At 44.8% G+C, this 17,084-nt stretch overlaps 1 protein-coding gene across 2 annotated transcripts in view; it reads right to left on the reverse strand.

Annotated features, from left to right (window-relative positions):
- Positions 1-424: 424 nt before the first annotated feature.
- The window catches only part of SLC48A1 (solute carrier family 48 member 1), a 24,150-nt gene continuing 7,490 nt past the window's right edge, over positions 425-17,084 (reverse strand). The window contains exons 2-4 of one of the 2 annotated variants that reach the window (XR_006414854.1): positions 11,180-11,347; positions 7,057-10,120; positions 425-436 (exon numbers count right to left, since the gene is read on the reverse strand). Coding sequence is in view for 1 of the 2 variants with exons in the window: in XM_044431460.1 (XP_044287395.1) it covers positions 9,984-10,120; positions 11,180-11,347 (305 nt within the window). In the remaining variant the exon portion in view is untranslated. Of the gene's footprint in view, positions 437-6,898; positions 10,121-11,179; positions 11,348-17,084 lie in introns of those variants that run through there. The other variant, XM_044431460.1, reaches the window with a different exon arrangement.

Raw genomic sequence — 17,084 nt, forward strand, 5'->3', positions numbered from 1 at the left:
AAGAAGATTTTGGACTTGAATGGATAATTGAGCCCCATTAGCTTTCCAGGAGACCTGCTCCTGGTGGAGGTGGAAACAGCTTGAAAGAACTGGTTTGGATCAAGACTGCTGCCTATGGATTTTGTGCTCTCAGGGCTTGGCTCTAGAAACTGTCATGAGCATTGCACTTGAGCAAAAGCAAACGAACGAATGAAATTGCACCTGTTGCTAATTATTCCTCCCCAGAACCTAGGTCCTGATCCAAATCACTCCCTTTTAATTATTATCAAAAAGAAAATAAAAAGTTTTCTAATATAAATTGGAAACCCCCCCCCCAACTTTCAGTAGGCACCTATAAAGTGTCTGTTGGTGAGTATTTATTTATTTGGTTTATAGCCCGCTTTTGTCATATATGTATATGAAAATGCATCTGTCAATAGAAACATGTATGCATATGCTTCAACGAACTTCAAAGTACTATCCATATATTTATCCATTTGTAGGTGATATCTAAATATTACCTGTTCAAAGTGTTCAAAGTGCCATATGATCCTCAGTCCATTGCATTATAGAAGGTGGATGCTTATCTTCCCACTGTAGCAATATCAGTCTTTTAATTGTCAAAAGGGTGTGGAAAATCCATGTGTATTGATCTAGTGCTTACTTCCAAGCAACAAGTAAGTAATTAAAGAGAACTTGTGCATCAAAAAACATTCCAATACAAAGTTTATCTGGCTTATGACCTCCTCCCAAGCAGAGGCAGTTGGTGGAGTGCTGCACCAAAGCAGCACTGCAGCTCCAGCAGGTAGCTGGCCTAAACAGAGCCTTATTAAAAAGGCATGCTAATAAGCCCAAACATTCTTGCTGAATAGCACATAACCTAAGGTCCAGTGACACTTCTGGTGCAGACATGAAAGCAGCAACCCATCAGGCAAAATAGCACCATCCAGATCCCAATTCCATTCCTGCTTGAGACCCAAAGACTGTGAGAGGAGCCATGCTGGACCAGACCCAGGGTGCAAGGTCTTGTGTTCACATGGTGGCCCACCAGCTTCACAAAGGATCTCGCAAGCAGAACAGGAGCACAGTCGCTTCCTCTTGCCCAGTTTCTTTCTTTCTTTATAAAGAGTATTTATAAACATGGATCGTGGCTCAATATTACAGATCAGCCTCACTAAACGCTAAAGGAAATGCTGATGCAAAGCAAGTGCTTTTTCTTTTTCTTTTTTTAAAATAAGAAGTAAGGTCACACTGATTTTGGATCTCCACTATTTGGCCTATTTTGGCCCTCAGCTCAAGCAAGGGAGCTGTGCCAATTACTATCAGGCTACATCCTGGGGTTTCATGAAGTCAAATATGTGTGTGTGTGAGAGAGAGAGAGTGTGTGTGATAGCACACTCTGGGTGGGAAAATTTGGGAGAAGCAAGCAAGCAAACAGAATTCAGGATATCTACTCAAGCTGTTGGCAGACTGTTAACACTTTCTTCCTTAGCAAAAAGATAACAAATGCAAATACAGACCTCTTTCTCTCCCATTTGCCCAGTTCGTTCCAGGGACCCATGTTCCTGGTTCCAATTAGGCTGCAAGAGTTCATTTGAGAGAGGCAATAATTGCAGCCCAAGAAGCCAGGCAAACAGTGTTAGACCCATGTGCACTATCCACAGTGATCTTTGGCTCACGATCTCCCACAAACAGTCCTTGCTAATCAAGCAGTGGGTATTTGTTTCCTTCCCTGCCAGAGAGCAGCTCCAGGATGGTGGCATGGAAGGAAAAGGTTGGCCGGCCAGCAGTCAGAAGATCTGGGTTCTGGTATGTATTTGGCCAGGAAGCTCACCTAGTGGCTCTGGGCCAGTCTGTGCCTGCTTCTCAGGGATGTTGTGAGGATAAAATGGAGGAGAGGAGGTGGAGGATCGTATGAACCATCCTGGCTTCCTTCTAAGAGGATAAAAGATAGAAGTAGAACCATGCAAGGTGGGGTGGGCTCTTCCGTCCACATAATGTGATCCTGATCAGCACCCCGCAGTGGCTCTTGTTTGCAGGCAATTGTTTTAAAGAGAAGAATCTGCAAGGCCACACAATGCATTTGGAATCACAGGTAGCTTGGCACTTTGGCTCTGTGGCATGATTGATCCATCCCTTGTTGCTGTCTCTTGAGCAACAGTCCAGCTGGCAGGAACAGAGGATAATCCTTCATTTGTTCAACGTTATTAGAGGGTGATCCTTAATTTGTACAGCCTTCTGAAAGCTGTGGAAAATTGAATGGGTTGTAAAAGCCATAAATCAATCAATCAATCAATCATAGCATGTTTCACCTAATTTCTGTCTTAAGGAAATTTCTTCTGTAAGGAAAGGTCAAGAGCTGGCTAGAACCACTTAATTTTCCTACAGCAGGCAACCCTATTTTGCTGCAGTGTAGTAGTTTGTGCCAATACAGCCTTCAGATGTTTAAAGCTCACTGCAGACTTCTTTTGTGGCACTTGGAGACCTTTGTGGATGAAGGACCAAAATACACATTAAGGGCACAGTCCTCTGCATGGCCGAGGGATGCTGGGAGCAGTGAAACTTCTTTCAGTCTAATCATATCAAGAATTGCACCTTAAGAGAGTCTAGAAATGCCTCTTCCAACCTGTTGTGCTGAACTGCCAAGCTGAAGATGGTGAGAGCCATACTCCAGCCCTTTGGGATGGCACCAGGTTGCATATGGCTGGCTTAGAACCCTTGAGAAGAACTCTTACGTGTCAATTATCTTTGCTCTGCAAAAGTCATAGTATCTCTTTTGCAGAGAACATTGGCAGCCAGCATGCAGTGTGGTGAATAAATAAATAGTGCAATAACAAAGAGCAACTGTTGCATAGAAGTAAGGAAAGCACATACTCAGAAGAGCAGGCCTGCCTTCCTGTGGGTCTCCCATCCAAACCCTAACTGGAGGTGTTGGAACTCAGAGGGAGGGCACATACTTGGCATGCAGGGCCCCCAAAGGTCGATCTGGGCAGGCAGGGCTGAAGAAAGGACTTGTGATCTTGCACAGCTATGGCCAGTCAGTGTCGACTGGGGGATCCACTTTGCCTCTGAAACCAGCATGTGGCTAGATAATTTTAGAGATTAATGGTCATAACTCCTGGAAAGCTACGCATGTTACTGAAATGACTGAATGAAATAGGATAGCCTTCCCCAGCCTGGTGCCCTCCAGATGTATGAGACCTTCACTCCCCTTAGCTACCATGTGCAGGACCCATGGTCTGGCAGGATGGGAGTTGTAGTCCAAAACATTGGGAGGAAATCCTAATCTTGGGATTAGGGTTCAGCTCCTTTATAGTTTGGACTAAAGCCTATAGTGACCTTGGTGCCAGCAGCCTCCACTTCTAATGATGGGGAAGCACGGAGTCTCCCAGCTGTATACACTTCATGAGCAAAATTAACACAAACACACCCATCCAAACTTCCAGAAGCACAAAGAGGATGCAAACAGCTTTTGCCTAGTAATTTAATTTTGTTGTATATCCAAGCCAGCCTTCCACAACCTGGCAGCCTCCAGATGTGCTGGACTACCATTCCCATTTTCCTAAGCCAGGAGATGGTGGTAATGGTAGTCCCCCAGTCCTGGGGGACCAGCAAGATGCGGAAGGCTTGTGTAACTACATGACAGTCTGGTTATATGTTTATTGTATTTCTAAACCATCTGATAACCCATCGGGCTTATGTATACAATAAATAAATAGCATTAAACCCCAATAAAAGCAAGAAATAACAGAATACATGAGACTTGGCAACCCAGTTACAGCTTATGCCACAATAGCAGTTCAAACATCAATAAAAACAATATTAAAACCAATCTTTGGTTTTAATTATAACATCAGGCAAATAAAAAAGCTTTAAGTTGGCACTGGAAGGAGTTCAAGGATGATGCCAGATGAATCTCCTTGGGGAGCATGTTCCACAGGCAGGATGCTACCACAGAGAAGGCCCTGCTTCTAACCATTGACCCGTTTACTTTTTTTAGCATTAGTCCCTTAAGAAAGAACTCCATTGCAGATCTGAAGGCCTGGGCAGGCACATATGGAGAAAGGTGTTCTAGGTAATCTGGCTCCAAGATGTTTAGAGCTTTAAATGTTGATGCCAGCACTTCTGGATTGGGCCTGGACTTCAACTGATAGGCAGTGCACCTGGCAGAGGACTGATCTCATAAGCTGGTCCCCATTATCAGCCACACTGCCCTGTTCTGGACCAGCTGAAGTTTCCAGACTGTCTTCAAAGGCAGCCCCACCTAGAGTGCCTTACAGTAATCCACTCTGGTCACTTGTATCATCCTGCCAAGAGAGAAGGAAAACTTACCTCACCCTTGTGTCTCAAGATTTCCAGCAGCAGATGTGTAAATGCCTCTTTTCTGGTGGGACATCACAGGTGGTGTGTTGAGACAAGAGATGCATTGAATCACACAGGGTTTGGTGCTGTATCAGGGGACCATGATTCCACAGGGCAAGCTGGGGCACAGAAGCCATGACCATGAAATTCTGCCCTTTCAAGTTTCTAGCTCACATGGTTAGAAACAATGTGGTAACTGTAGGGTGGCAGCAGATGCCGAAGTGCCCGAATCCCATTTCAATTGCTGCTTGCAGTACACAGATGGGAAACTTTCACAGACTGAACAGCAATCAAACAAGAAATTTGTGTAAGTTTCCTCTGTAGGCTAAAGCAAGGCTGATTCAGTCTACAGGGGAAATCTGTATAAATCAAATGGAGAATCAAGAGTTGGATGAATGTGAGCATATGTTCAGTCATTTATGAATTTTTTTAGAGGATGTGTGCTTATCCTCATATCTGGATCTTCAGACAGGGCGTGCTTGCACAATTTTTGAGCAAAAATGAAATTCTCATACAAACTACTTCCCTGCTCTGTTTGCACTTGTGCTATTCTCATAGCAAACTGGAATTTATCTGAAGCTGACCCCAGGGTGAGTTTCCCCACAGTCAAAGCCCTCAACAGGCCCAGACAGAAATTAAAAGTCACAGGTGCATTAGCCCATTTCAATGTCATTATGAGAGGAAGGCCAGGAATACACACGGAAATGCCTCCTGTGACCTTTTGCACACATGTGGCTCTTAAACCTGAATAGCAGCACAGAGGTTCTTTGTAAGCAGCACACTGAGGCCCTTACTCACAAGTAGACCCACTGCCACAAGGGAGAGTGAACTACAGGCTCCTTCCCCCACTCTTGATCCACTTCTGAGGATGGAGAGCAGGCAGCAGCTTGCCTTTGCCTGTTCCCTGAGGAAACTAACAAAAAGAAAAGGAGGGGAGGGGCAGATGACTGCTCTGAAAAATGGGCAATGATGCTCTTTAAGGCAGGACATGTGGAACATGCCAAAGGGTGACCCTTCATAGGACATGGGGTGAATCAGTGCCCCCCCACCCCAAATCAGCAACTGCGGATTGCAACAGCATTACATGCACCCTTAGATCTGGCAGATTGCAACAGCGCTGTCTAGGCAAGAGAAAAATGTCCACTTGAAGATCTCTGACTAGTGCACTTCAGATTGTGGGAAAAAATAAAATGCCCGTGGCAGAAATAGGATGCTAACTTTTGTTAACTGCCCAGAGAGCTTCAGCTATTGAGCTGAATAAAAATGAAACACATACCTAAATAAGCAGGTTCTTTGTGGGCCTTCCTTTGCAGGTGATTCAGACACTGCTATGGGTACAGAACCCAACAACTAGAACACACGTGGGAGGCTATGTTGTCAGACCTGTTGATTTGTACTAAATTTTGGTCTTTTCTACTCAAACTGGACCTTTTCCTCTGGTCAGTTTTGGAATCTGCATGCTGGAATCCCTTCCCCAAATGGCCTGCATTGGGTCCCCCATACATTAGAAATGACTGGGAGGCATGGCACACAGTTCCATGCCAATTAGTTTGACTTTTCCCTCGCACAAAATTGTGAGGAAACCCAGATTTAAAAATCAGCATAAAAACATTGATTTCACAGGCATGGACAGATCAGCTGATTTTTATTTTGAATCAGCTTATAGGTCCCAATGATAACTTTCTGCCATTTTCTCCTTGGCAGGTGAAATGCAATTAGCAAGCTAAGGCTGAACAACAGAACGTGCAGTTGAAACATTTGCTAGGATTTAGGTTTGCTGCCTCTGCTTTGCAGCGCTACAGTCTCCTTTGTTAACCTGCCCCCACCCCATACTACCTTCTGGATCCTAAATCCAGCCCCTTTTATTAAAGCTGAGCAGCTATACTGGCCCACAATCCATGTTTATAAACATACATTAATGGTGAACGAATATGATACATGGGGTCTTGAGTAAGATTGAAATGAGGAACTCAAGCATCCTATTTCACTTGAGCAATGGATTGCTTCATTAGCATCTATTTCAGAAGGAGTAAGAGATACTAGGTACTGCTTAATTTAGCAAAAACAGATGTTTTGGATATTGGACACCAGCACATCTTTTCAGTGAGGGTTTATTCCAATTGCTGGAGATGTGCTACCACAAATTCTTCTCTTACTCCTATGTTTTGGCATGGCCCAATGGCTGCTATTTTTTGGGAGGAGGTAATAAGGAATTTTTCATCACAAAGCTTAATAATCATGGATACACAACTTCCTACCTTTCTACCCATCTCCTGGAATGTAAAAGGTGGTTGATGTAAATGCATTCCCCACACTCTTCTTATGGCAGGAAGACTTATTACAACATTGGAAGAAGTAATGGCCGCCTGAAGTAACACAGTGGGTGGAGGACTTGAAGTTTTGGATGTGTGAAATGGTGGTCTTTAGGCATAATTTATCAATGGACCAATGCATGGCCCTCTGGACTGTCTTTCTGAAGTCTGTTTAAAATTATACCCATTTTGCTGCACAAAAAATATATAGAGCTACATCATTTCATTCCAAGAGATTCACTCAATTTCATGTAAGAAAACTATTTTATTTCTTTGCTTATTTTTTAGATTGAGGTTTTGATTTTGAAACTCTTAATATGTTTTTTTTTTAATCAGGGATATTTTGCCTGAGGACACATTGATTCCAATCTGCATTTGGAGCTTACAAATAATTTGCTTCTACTGATGTGTGGGTTTGGTAATATTGTAAGCTGCCTTATGAGAGCAGTGTATGCTGAAAAACAGATTTACAGTCTTTCACAAATGAAGTTGTGCAAACTGGCCTTCAACTGTGCAAAGGCTCCAGGTATGTTGGTGCCAAGCTAACCCCGCTTCCCTTCTTCCCTCCACAGTGAATACACAAAACTAAATGGAGCACTTTGCTCCTTCCTTCCTTCCAATGCCTGAAGACCCCTCACTGAAGGGGCGCTGAAGGAGGCCACACACTCAGACCAATCAACCCAGTGAGTACCACTCCACCAAAGAGATCTAACCACCATCAGCCTGTGCTCAGGATTTGTCCTCAAGATCTCTGTCCTTGGATTTCCTCTGCAAGAAAGAGTCAGACTTTTCCTTTCTATTTTCCACATTTATTTATAAGAAAAGTAGCACATCATCAGCCTTCTCCTACATGAGCTGTTTGTGCGTTAACACCCTCCATAATGCACATGGAGAAGAGACAGCAAAAACACAAGGGTGCTGCATTTTTTGCTGGTGGAATTAAATAGGGATTTAAAATGAGTGATTAAAAGCAGCACAGGAGTGGGGTGCAAGACAAAGGATTCTTCTGAGCCCTGCTGAGTGCCATCCGAGGAGTGACAGGGTGTGGTGCAGCTGATTCCAGCTTTCCCTGCTGATCCTCGAGCAGTGGCTTTTTTGTGGCTCACCACAATGAAGGACCCATTTCTAGAGAATCTGTTCCATGATTGTATGCCCTCATTCCATTAAGTAGGCCACAAGCCAATCAGATCTGTCTTTTGGTCTCTCAGCCACAGCCAATGAACAGTCTATTTACATGCTGTCATTCAAGGTGCAAGAAGCCATTCATCAGCTCAGGCTTTGGCTGAAAGGAGGGAGATGCTGCTGCACCTGTCTTCCTTGATCCCCCGGCCTCAGACCATGGCAGTGGCTTCGCAGGCTTTCATGAGCTGCAGAGGGTTCAAGGCCAGCAAGCTGTCCGCTTCCAACTCCTAGAAGGGGCCGTGGGGTTCTCAGGATGCTGCTTGCAGGCAAACACTAGGATCTGCCAGGGTTGATGAGGCAGATATTGTTTGTAAGGATATTGTTAGAAAAAAGTGTGAAGGTGGGAAAGTTATATTGAGACACTCCAGTAGCATGTACACTAGCCCCAGCACCGAAGGGCTCTTCTCTGGGTGGGACTGAAGCTCCAGGCCAAGGAGGCAAAATGATCCCTCTTACTCTAGGATGGAAAGCAGATGCTCTGCATGAATTAAGGGAGGAACGGCACACCTGAATGCAGACTCAGCACGACAAATGAAAGGGAGCACATGGGGAGGAGGAACAATGCTACAGAAACACCCCCCACACAAGTCAATTGCACAGCCACCAACAAGCACTGCGTGAGGCTGCAATGGTGCTTCTCTCTCGCTCTCTCTTTTGCCTGAGGAGAAACAGAGATTTGGACCCAGGCAAGGCAGGGAAGATTCCAAGCACTCTGCTTCCAACACCATTTCATTTCTCCAGCTTTGCTCCCAAACCAAGCTCAACCTTCAAAGGCTACATTTTCCATAAACACATGCACACACAAATGTACACAGTTAAAAAAAACTACACATACCCTCCGCTCCTGAAGACAACTAAGGGGTCTACACAAAGCACATTGCAAAATGCTACAACGAAAATGCAGTGCCATCTGATGAGATTGCCATCCTAAACAGTAGTTTAATAAAAGGCAGGAACCCCTGTGCGTGAATATGCACTTTGGTCCAAGCATATGCTTGAGACATGCGTCACTTAAGCTTTCCTCTCCAACAAAGGAATGGGTTTCTGCAATCTGAACATTAGGATCAAAATGTATCTTTGTTTTATAATGCAATGCAGGGGTCGGCCCATGTGGCCATCCAGATGTTTCGGCGTACAATTCCCATCATCTGTCACCAATGGCTAAGCTGGCTAGGACTGCTGGGAGCTGCAGAATGAATACCTGGAGGGCCACAAGTTCCCTAGATTTGACAGAACAGTTTTAGACAAGAGCACAGATCCTGTGATAGGAAGGTAAATGCAGCAACTTGTTCCTTGCGTGACTGAGAAGCCTCAAAAGGTTTCGATCTTCCATTAGCTTGATCTTCAACACCAAAGACACACTTTCAGAACAGCTGTTTGATTTTCCCTAAATCTTTTGTAACCATATATGCACGCACACACACACGTTAAACTTCCCCACTTAGAAGGGCCAGGAGAAGATACGGGACAAAGAACAAAGCTGTGTGCAAACAGCAATAGTTTCAACCATCTTCAAACTGCGAATTGTTATGACATCCCCTGGGGAGCAGGATGGATGGAAAGAAGGGGAGGGCGCATTCTTCAAAATAGATTTCTACGAATGGATGTAGATCTAGCTCTATGAAAAATACATCTGTATGAAAGGAGTCCAAACCAACCATGGCTTCAGAGCTTTGAGGCTTTTGCCCAGCCCTCTGTAAGCAAAACCAAAATGACCTCCATCTCACGAAAGGAAAAAGGTAATGGAAGATAGTGTGCTCACATCGACCAGTTTCTTCAGCCTTTTCAATCTTAACCCTCAGCCTTACCAAAAAGGGGAAAAAAAGAATGGGAAGAAGGAGGGAACACACAGAACCAGAACCTTGCTCGAGTTGTACATCTCAATCATCCCTCAAAACAAGGACAACAAGATCACCTTGTGACAGATGAGCGTGTGTACGGGACTAACAGAACCAGCCAAGAGGGCAAGCGACTGGATAAAAGTAAGTGGGAAAAGTCCCAAATGAAACTGGCAGAGAAGTTCCCAGTTGCCAGCTTCTTGTGGGCATCCTTTTTGCCAGCACCTTGCTCTGGAGCTTTGCTCAGATGTCCAGCAGCCCTCTGCCAGGAACCTCAGGGCCTTCCCTGGTTGAGATTCAAGTCCGAGCCTTAGAAGTCACTGAGGATGCTGATGTCTGCGAACTCATTCTTGTATCGATGGGAGTACAAGCCAAGGAGGAAGGCCCACTTGAAGGAGATGAAGCTCCAGACACAGGACAGGTAATAGCTCTTGGGATCTTTGATGGCTAAGGGAGAAGCACATTGAAAGACCATGAATATCTAGCCCAACTACCTCTGTTGCTCATGATCTGAGGTGGAGAAAAGTCACCACTGGGTTAATAAAGTCAATGGAATGAACCATCCACAGGAACTGTGAGGCTGGAAAGCCAGACTACAGCTCTCTAAATAAGGTCAGAACATGGCTCCCGTGATGCCTGAGAACTGGGCTTGCTGGCGGGGATTGACACGGCTTGCAGTACAACACTAGTGAAGGACCCAAGGCTGGACTCAAGGACCAGGGGTGAGCAATGTGTGGCTACCCAGGTATTTTGGCTGACAACTTCCATCAGCCCCAGCCAGCAGAGCCGGTCATCAGGGAGGATGGGAGCTCTAGGACAAAACATGTGGATGCCTACAAGTTGCGCATCCCTGGCTTTTCCAGCAGCCAGCCAAATGCTCCCAAGACTTTCACCAGCAAGTCACGATAAAAGGAGAGTGGTGAGCACTGGACTCATTCTGCTGCTCTGACAAGAGCCCAAATAGGCCTCTAAAGGGGCCCAATCCTGCTAAACAAGGCTCGTTTCTTTCCCAGCAACAACATTTTCATTCCCTTTTCTGGCTAATAATTACCAGCCACTTCCCTTTATGAATCTGCTACCTTAACAGCCCAAAGACTTGTCATGTTGGTTGTTCCCAAAGATCCATAGGCTATGGCCACTCTCTTCCTCAAAATCTGATCTAAACATAATATTACTGCCCAATTAGGAAGTGTCCAGTTTTAAGAATATCTACTCTGGGGCGGGGGAGACACTTCTTGGAGGTAACGGCTTATAGCAAGGGTGCACAATCTGAGGTCCTGGGGTACATGCAACCTTTGACTTCCTCCCTGAAGTCCAACAACATTGAGAGGGCCACAGGTATCCCACCTCCGGGTTGCTAAACTGAGATCCAAACCAGGTAGGGAATGCCCACTGAACATGCCGAGGATGGAAGGGGTGTGTGTGCGTGCTAAGCAAGGACAGGGCAGTCTGCTTCTGCCTGCCCCAAGCCGACTCGGGGCAGAAACCAAGAGATCGTGAACTTACACTGGTGCTGCGTGATGGCCAGGGCCAGGAAGATGCAGAAGCCCACCATGGAGAGTACGCTGAAGAAAACACCAACACAGAGGAAGAACCTCAGCCCTTTCAACCATGTCCTCCAGTAATCCTGCACGTACATCACATGGGTGATGAGGGTCCAGATCGCCAGGACACCTGTTGGAGCAAAAGGAGAGTCAAGGCCAAGCAGGATCACAAACACCAGGAGTGAGCAGCAATCTTAGGTGGGGTTTAGAGCAGGCTTCCCCAAGGGGTTTCCTCCAGAAGGTTTGGACTTCAGCCACCATCAACCCCAACCAACATGGGTAACAGTCAAGGATTCTGGGAGCTGCAGTCCAAAACCTACGGAGGGCACTAGGTTGGGGAAGGCTGGGATAGGCTCTTGGAGTCCTGCCATGTGCTTAGAAAGTGCTACTTCACACACTAGATGAAGGACTGCTCCTCCATACAAGATAGTCCTTGTACATGGGAATCTAGCAAAGCAAGAAGGCAAGACCAGGTTAGCACCTTCCTCCCTGAGATGCTTGCTTTCTGCATGCTATGCAGAATTCTGTGCTATGAGGGAGCACTTCTTCAAATGAGCACCTATCTGAACTCTGAAGCAGTACAGACCAGACACAGGCCTACCAACTCATAACCAGTCCATATTCAACTGGGAAACCAGGGGCCTTCGCCTGCCCTATCACGGGAAACAACTATTTCCAAAGAGGGTAGCCTGTCCCAGACTGCTGCAGACAAAGAACCTTGGGGTATCAGAAAGCTAGGAAACTTAGCATGCATTTTTATGGGCTGGAGTCCACTTCGTTAGAGGTCTTGAATATTATTCTGAGATGCAGGTTTATGTACAGTTCCAAACATACACGTGTATCCTTGCAACTCAAACATGTATACAGACTGCATATCAGACAGTGGACCCTATGCCACCGAAGCTTATATTATACTAAATGTATTCCCTTTTAAGGTGCCAACAAACTCTTTAGCATAAACACTAGTTTGTGCTTAAAAATCTAGGTCAACACTTAAAGCCAGGGTGGGCAATTTGAGGCCCTGTAAATGTTTTGACTGACACCTGCCACCAGCCAGTGGTGGGCTTTCATGGGATCTGCAGACCAATACATCTGGGAGACAAGCTGCCCACCCCCTGCTTTAACAAAGGCAGCTTTAGTGTGAAATATCTTACTGTGTTATTGAAAGGATCACTTGAGGCCAAGCAGTTCACTCATGTACATAAATATCTATGACTGGTGAATCAAAATGACGTACAGGGACTCATCCAAGAATGGAGCATCCCATCTCGGCCAGTAAATGGCATGCTTCATTATTATCTATTTCACAAAGGGTCAAGGAACTCAGGCTAAGCTTAATTCAGCAAAAATTGATGTTTTCAGCATACTAGATGCCATAATGTCTCTTTGTCAGGGTCTTAATTAAATTGGCCAGTGTTTGGAAGTGCTGATGCTTCTCTTCTTCATGTTTGGCAATGCCCAATGCCAGCTTCCTTTTGGGGGGATTAACGATTCAGCTAAATTTTGCAATGGAAAGTTCTTTAATATTCAGTGACACACACATACTTCTTAATTAGTTACCTATCTCTTGTAACAAAATCAACATAAATTGATTTTCCACACCCTTTTGACAGCTAAAATACTATTAGTGGAGCAGTGGAAGAATGAATGACCACTGGCAATAACCCTAACCCTAACCCTGCCATGGATGAAAAATTTAATGAAACTTTCATTTTTTGAATGTGTGGTCTTTAGGTATAATTGTCAAATAGATAAATATATTGGTATTAGAGGTGCCTTTGTTGAATTCTATGCACAGTATTTTAAAAAATATTAGCAATAAGTTCTATTACATACTAGAATGCAAGGATATATTATATATGTAACTAATTCTAAGGATCTTTCAGGATTTCATTCAACTACTGTAATATCTTAGATTGTTTTCTTCTCTGGCAGTGCACTGTTTCTCTCTGCAGCCACAGGCAGTTTGACCTGATGGAAAAAGTGGGGCAGCAACCACAAGGGTGGCAGCTACTGTAATCCATAGAATACAGAAAGCTGCTTTATACTGAGTCAGGCCTTGGCCTATGGAGCCCAGCACTGCTGACTCTGGCTGGCAGCAGCTCTCCAGGGTATCTGGCAGGATTTTTGCCTAGCCCCACCTGGAGGTGCCAAAGGTTGAGCCTCCTCCTATGAACTGAAGGTGAACCTCCCCTCTTCTAGCTTCTTTCTGTCAAACCTATGCCATCTAGCTGTCTACAGATGCGCTGACTCCAGGCTCGCTCTTTGGGGATCCACTCTATAGAGGTCAGGAACCCCAGTGTCGACACGAGGCAAAGTGCAGTGACCTATGCATTTTGTTACACTCACCCAAGACCTCCTGCCTACATAGAAGCACACTGCAAAAGCACCCCCTCCCAAAACTAACAATTAAATAAAAAGCCTTTGCAGATTTTATGGAGATTTTATAGAAGTTCCAGAGTGCTTTCCAAACACAGAAATGGGAGCTTCCTGTTTTGCAGAAATACATTTCCACAGAGGGGCAGTGGAAACATAAGTGCCTGGTTTACATTTAACCGGACCCTTGCATTAATAAGCATTTTCAAAAATGCAGAGTCACTCTTTCACTCCTAGCCTACTTTGCTGAGGAAGCAGTTTGCGGCCAGAGGCTCACCCTCACTCACATGTCAGAAACTGACTCAACACCAGAGGCAGCCTCCTCATAGCAGCAGCCACCTGATGTGACACTTCAGGAAACTGCTGCTGAGCAGGAGGATCTTTGGATAGGAAGTCTCCAGGATGACTCAGCAAAAGCAAAATGACTGGACAAAAATAAGCCTTATGCAAACATTCAGAAAGAGATTCTATGGTCATGGCAGCTGCCCACCCCGATTTTTAAATACTCTCCTGACAAGTGCAGAGTTGGGGTGCATGCATTGGCTGCTAACTGATGTGGGGTTTCCAAAAATTGTGAACTGGGCAAAAAAAAAAAAAAACCTAGAAAAATCCTGTGCCTTCAATTCAGGAGGTGTATGACTCACAGCACAACCCATGAAACCAACAGGGAGCCACCCACTCAGCTAGATTGCATTTGGGGAACAGAGACACCATTTTCTGTAGGCCCAGTGAACTTTGCTTGGTAATGTCAGGGGTGAAAGCTTCCCCAAGCACCCTTACTTCTGAGATCATAGTCTTCTGCCAGTAACAGCAGCCTGACAGTCATCCCAGGGGTGACTGTGGGAATGGAGAGCTTACACCTCCCTACCCACTCCCAGTGATCACTAGATCTTGGATAAGAGGTTTAATTCAAATCCTTTCCTCAGCACTTAAGTGTGCGTGCGCACATGTGCATGCATGCACATGCATGCACACGTGTGCCTCGCTTAACACCACATGCGGCTCTCAGGTCCAAAAAAGGTTGTGCAGCTCCAATTTAGAAAAATCAAATGGTATCCCGAAATACTGTAATCAGAAAAGTGATTGTGGAAAAATTTCCACTGTATATTGCTGTATCCAGTGAAAGTAGGGGTAGGTACCTCATAGGCCAAAAATTCTGGAGGGCCTAGCCCCCGATCAGCCCAAGCCAGTGCAGCCAATCATGAGGCAAGATGGACACTGTAGGAAAAAGCATGTGGAGGACCACAAGTTGCCCAGCCCTGACTTAAATGTTACCCTGTCGCTGCTCTAAATACTTTGATTCTGACATCTGCAAACTTACTGATGACCCAACATCCACCTCTCTCTAGATGTGTTTGGATTGAACTCCCTTCTTTTTCCCATTCAATGCCTGCTTGAGGCAGGCTTGGGCTAGGATATTTGGCCAGTGGACTAAGGAAGACAATGGGAATATTCTGGGAATAATTTATTAGACTTCATAATTATTTCTTTGGGGTTCTTTAGTATTTTAATCTATAATTTTATTGTATCATTGTATGGCAGAAATGGATCACTGCCTTGTCGTGGTGAAGGGGCTTGCATAGCTCAATGAAGCTATGAGCTATGCTGTGCAGGGCCACCCAAGACAGACAGGTCATAGCAGAGAGCTCTGACAAAACGTGATCCACTGGAGAAGGAAATGGCAACCCACTCCAGTATCCTTGCCATGAAAACCCCATGGACAGTACCAAAAGGCAAAAAGATATGACGCTGGAAGATGAGCCCCTCAGGTCGGAAGGTGTCCAATATGCTACTGGGGAAGAGCGGAGGGCTAGTACTAGTAGCGCCAGAAAGAAAGAAGCGACTGGGTCAAAGCCAAAAGGACACTCAATTGCAGATGTATCTGGTGGTGAAAGAAGAGTCTGATGCTGCAAAGATCTATACCCCATAGGAACCTGGAATGTAAGATCCATGAATCAAGGCAAGCTGGATGTGGTGAAACAAGAGATGACAAGACTGAACATAGACATCTCAGGAATCAGTGAAGTAAAATGGACAGGAATGGGTGAATTTAATTCAGATGACCATCAGGTACACTACTGTGGGCAATGATCCTTCAGAAGAAATGGAGTAGCCTTCATGGTCAATAAAAGAGTAGGAAAAGCCGTACTGGGATACAATCTCCAAAATGACAGAATGATCTCAGTTCGAATCCAAGGAAAATCATTCAGCATCACAGTAGTCCAAGTCTATACCCCAGCCACTGATGCTGAAGAGGCTGAAGTTGACTGGTCCTATGAAGGCCTACAACACCTTCTAGAATTAACACCAAAAAATGATGTCCTTATCATCACAGGGGATTGGAATGCTAAAGTAGGACGCCAAAATATAACCGGAATAACAGGCAAGTTTTGCATTGGAGTACAACATGAAGCAGGGCACAGGCTGGTAGAATTTTGTCAAGAGAATACAATGGTCACAGCAAACACTCTTTTCCAACAACCCAAGAGACGACTCTACACATGGACACCACCAGACGGTCAACACAGAAATCAGATTGACTATGTGCTGTGCAGCCAAAGATGGAGAAGCTCTATACAGTCAGTAAAAACTAGACCAGGAGTCGACTATGGCTTACATCATGAGCTTCTTGTTGCAAAATTGAGGATTAAATTAAAGAAAGCAGGGAAAAGCAGTAGGCCACTCAGGTATGACCTAAATTATATTCCTGATGAATATACAGTAAAGGTGACAAATAGATTTAAGGAATTAGATCTGATAGACAGAGTGCCTGAAGAACTATGGATGGAGGTTCGCAACATTGTACAAGAGGTAGCAACTAAAACCATCCCAAAGAAAAAGAAATGCAAGAAAGCAAAATGGCTGTCTGAGGAAGCTTTACAAATAGCTGAGGAAGGAAGGGAAGCGAAAGGCAAGGCAGAAAGAGAAAGATACACCCAACTGAATGCAGAATTCCAGAGAATAGCTAGAAGAGATAAGAATGCCTTCTTAAATGAACAGTGGGATGAAATAGAAGAAAACAATAGAATAGGAAGGACCAGAGATGTCTTCAAGAAAATTGGAGATACGAAGGGCACGTTTCATGCAAAAATGGGCATGATAATGGACCGAAATGGCAGGGACCTAACAGAGGCAGAAGAGATCAAGAAGAGATGGCAAGATTACACAGAAGAACTATACAAGAAAGAGCTTAACATCCCTGATAACCACGATGGGGTGGTCACTGACCTCGAGCCAGACATCCTGGAATGTGAAATCAAATGGGCCTTAGGAAGTCTGAGCAACAACAAAGCTAGTGAAAGTGACACTATTCCAGCTAAGGTATTCAAAATCTTAAAAGACAATGCAGTAAAAGTGCTACACTCAATATGCCAGCAAATTTGGAAAACTCAGCAGTGGCCACAGGATTGAAAAAGGTCAGTTTACATTCCGATCCCAAAGAATGGCAATGCCAAAGAATGTTCAAACTACCGCACCATTGCACTCATTTC

This window comes from Varanus komodoensis, unplaced genomic scaffold (genome assembly GCF_004798865.1).
Source record: "Varanus komodoensis strain SLA01 unplaced genomic scaffold, ASM479886v1 scaffold22, whole genome shotgun sequence".
In the NCBI taxonomy this organism is placed as follows: Eukaryota; Metazoa; Chordata; class Lepidosauria; order Squamata; family Varanidae; genus Varanus; species Varanus komodoensis.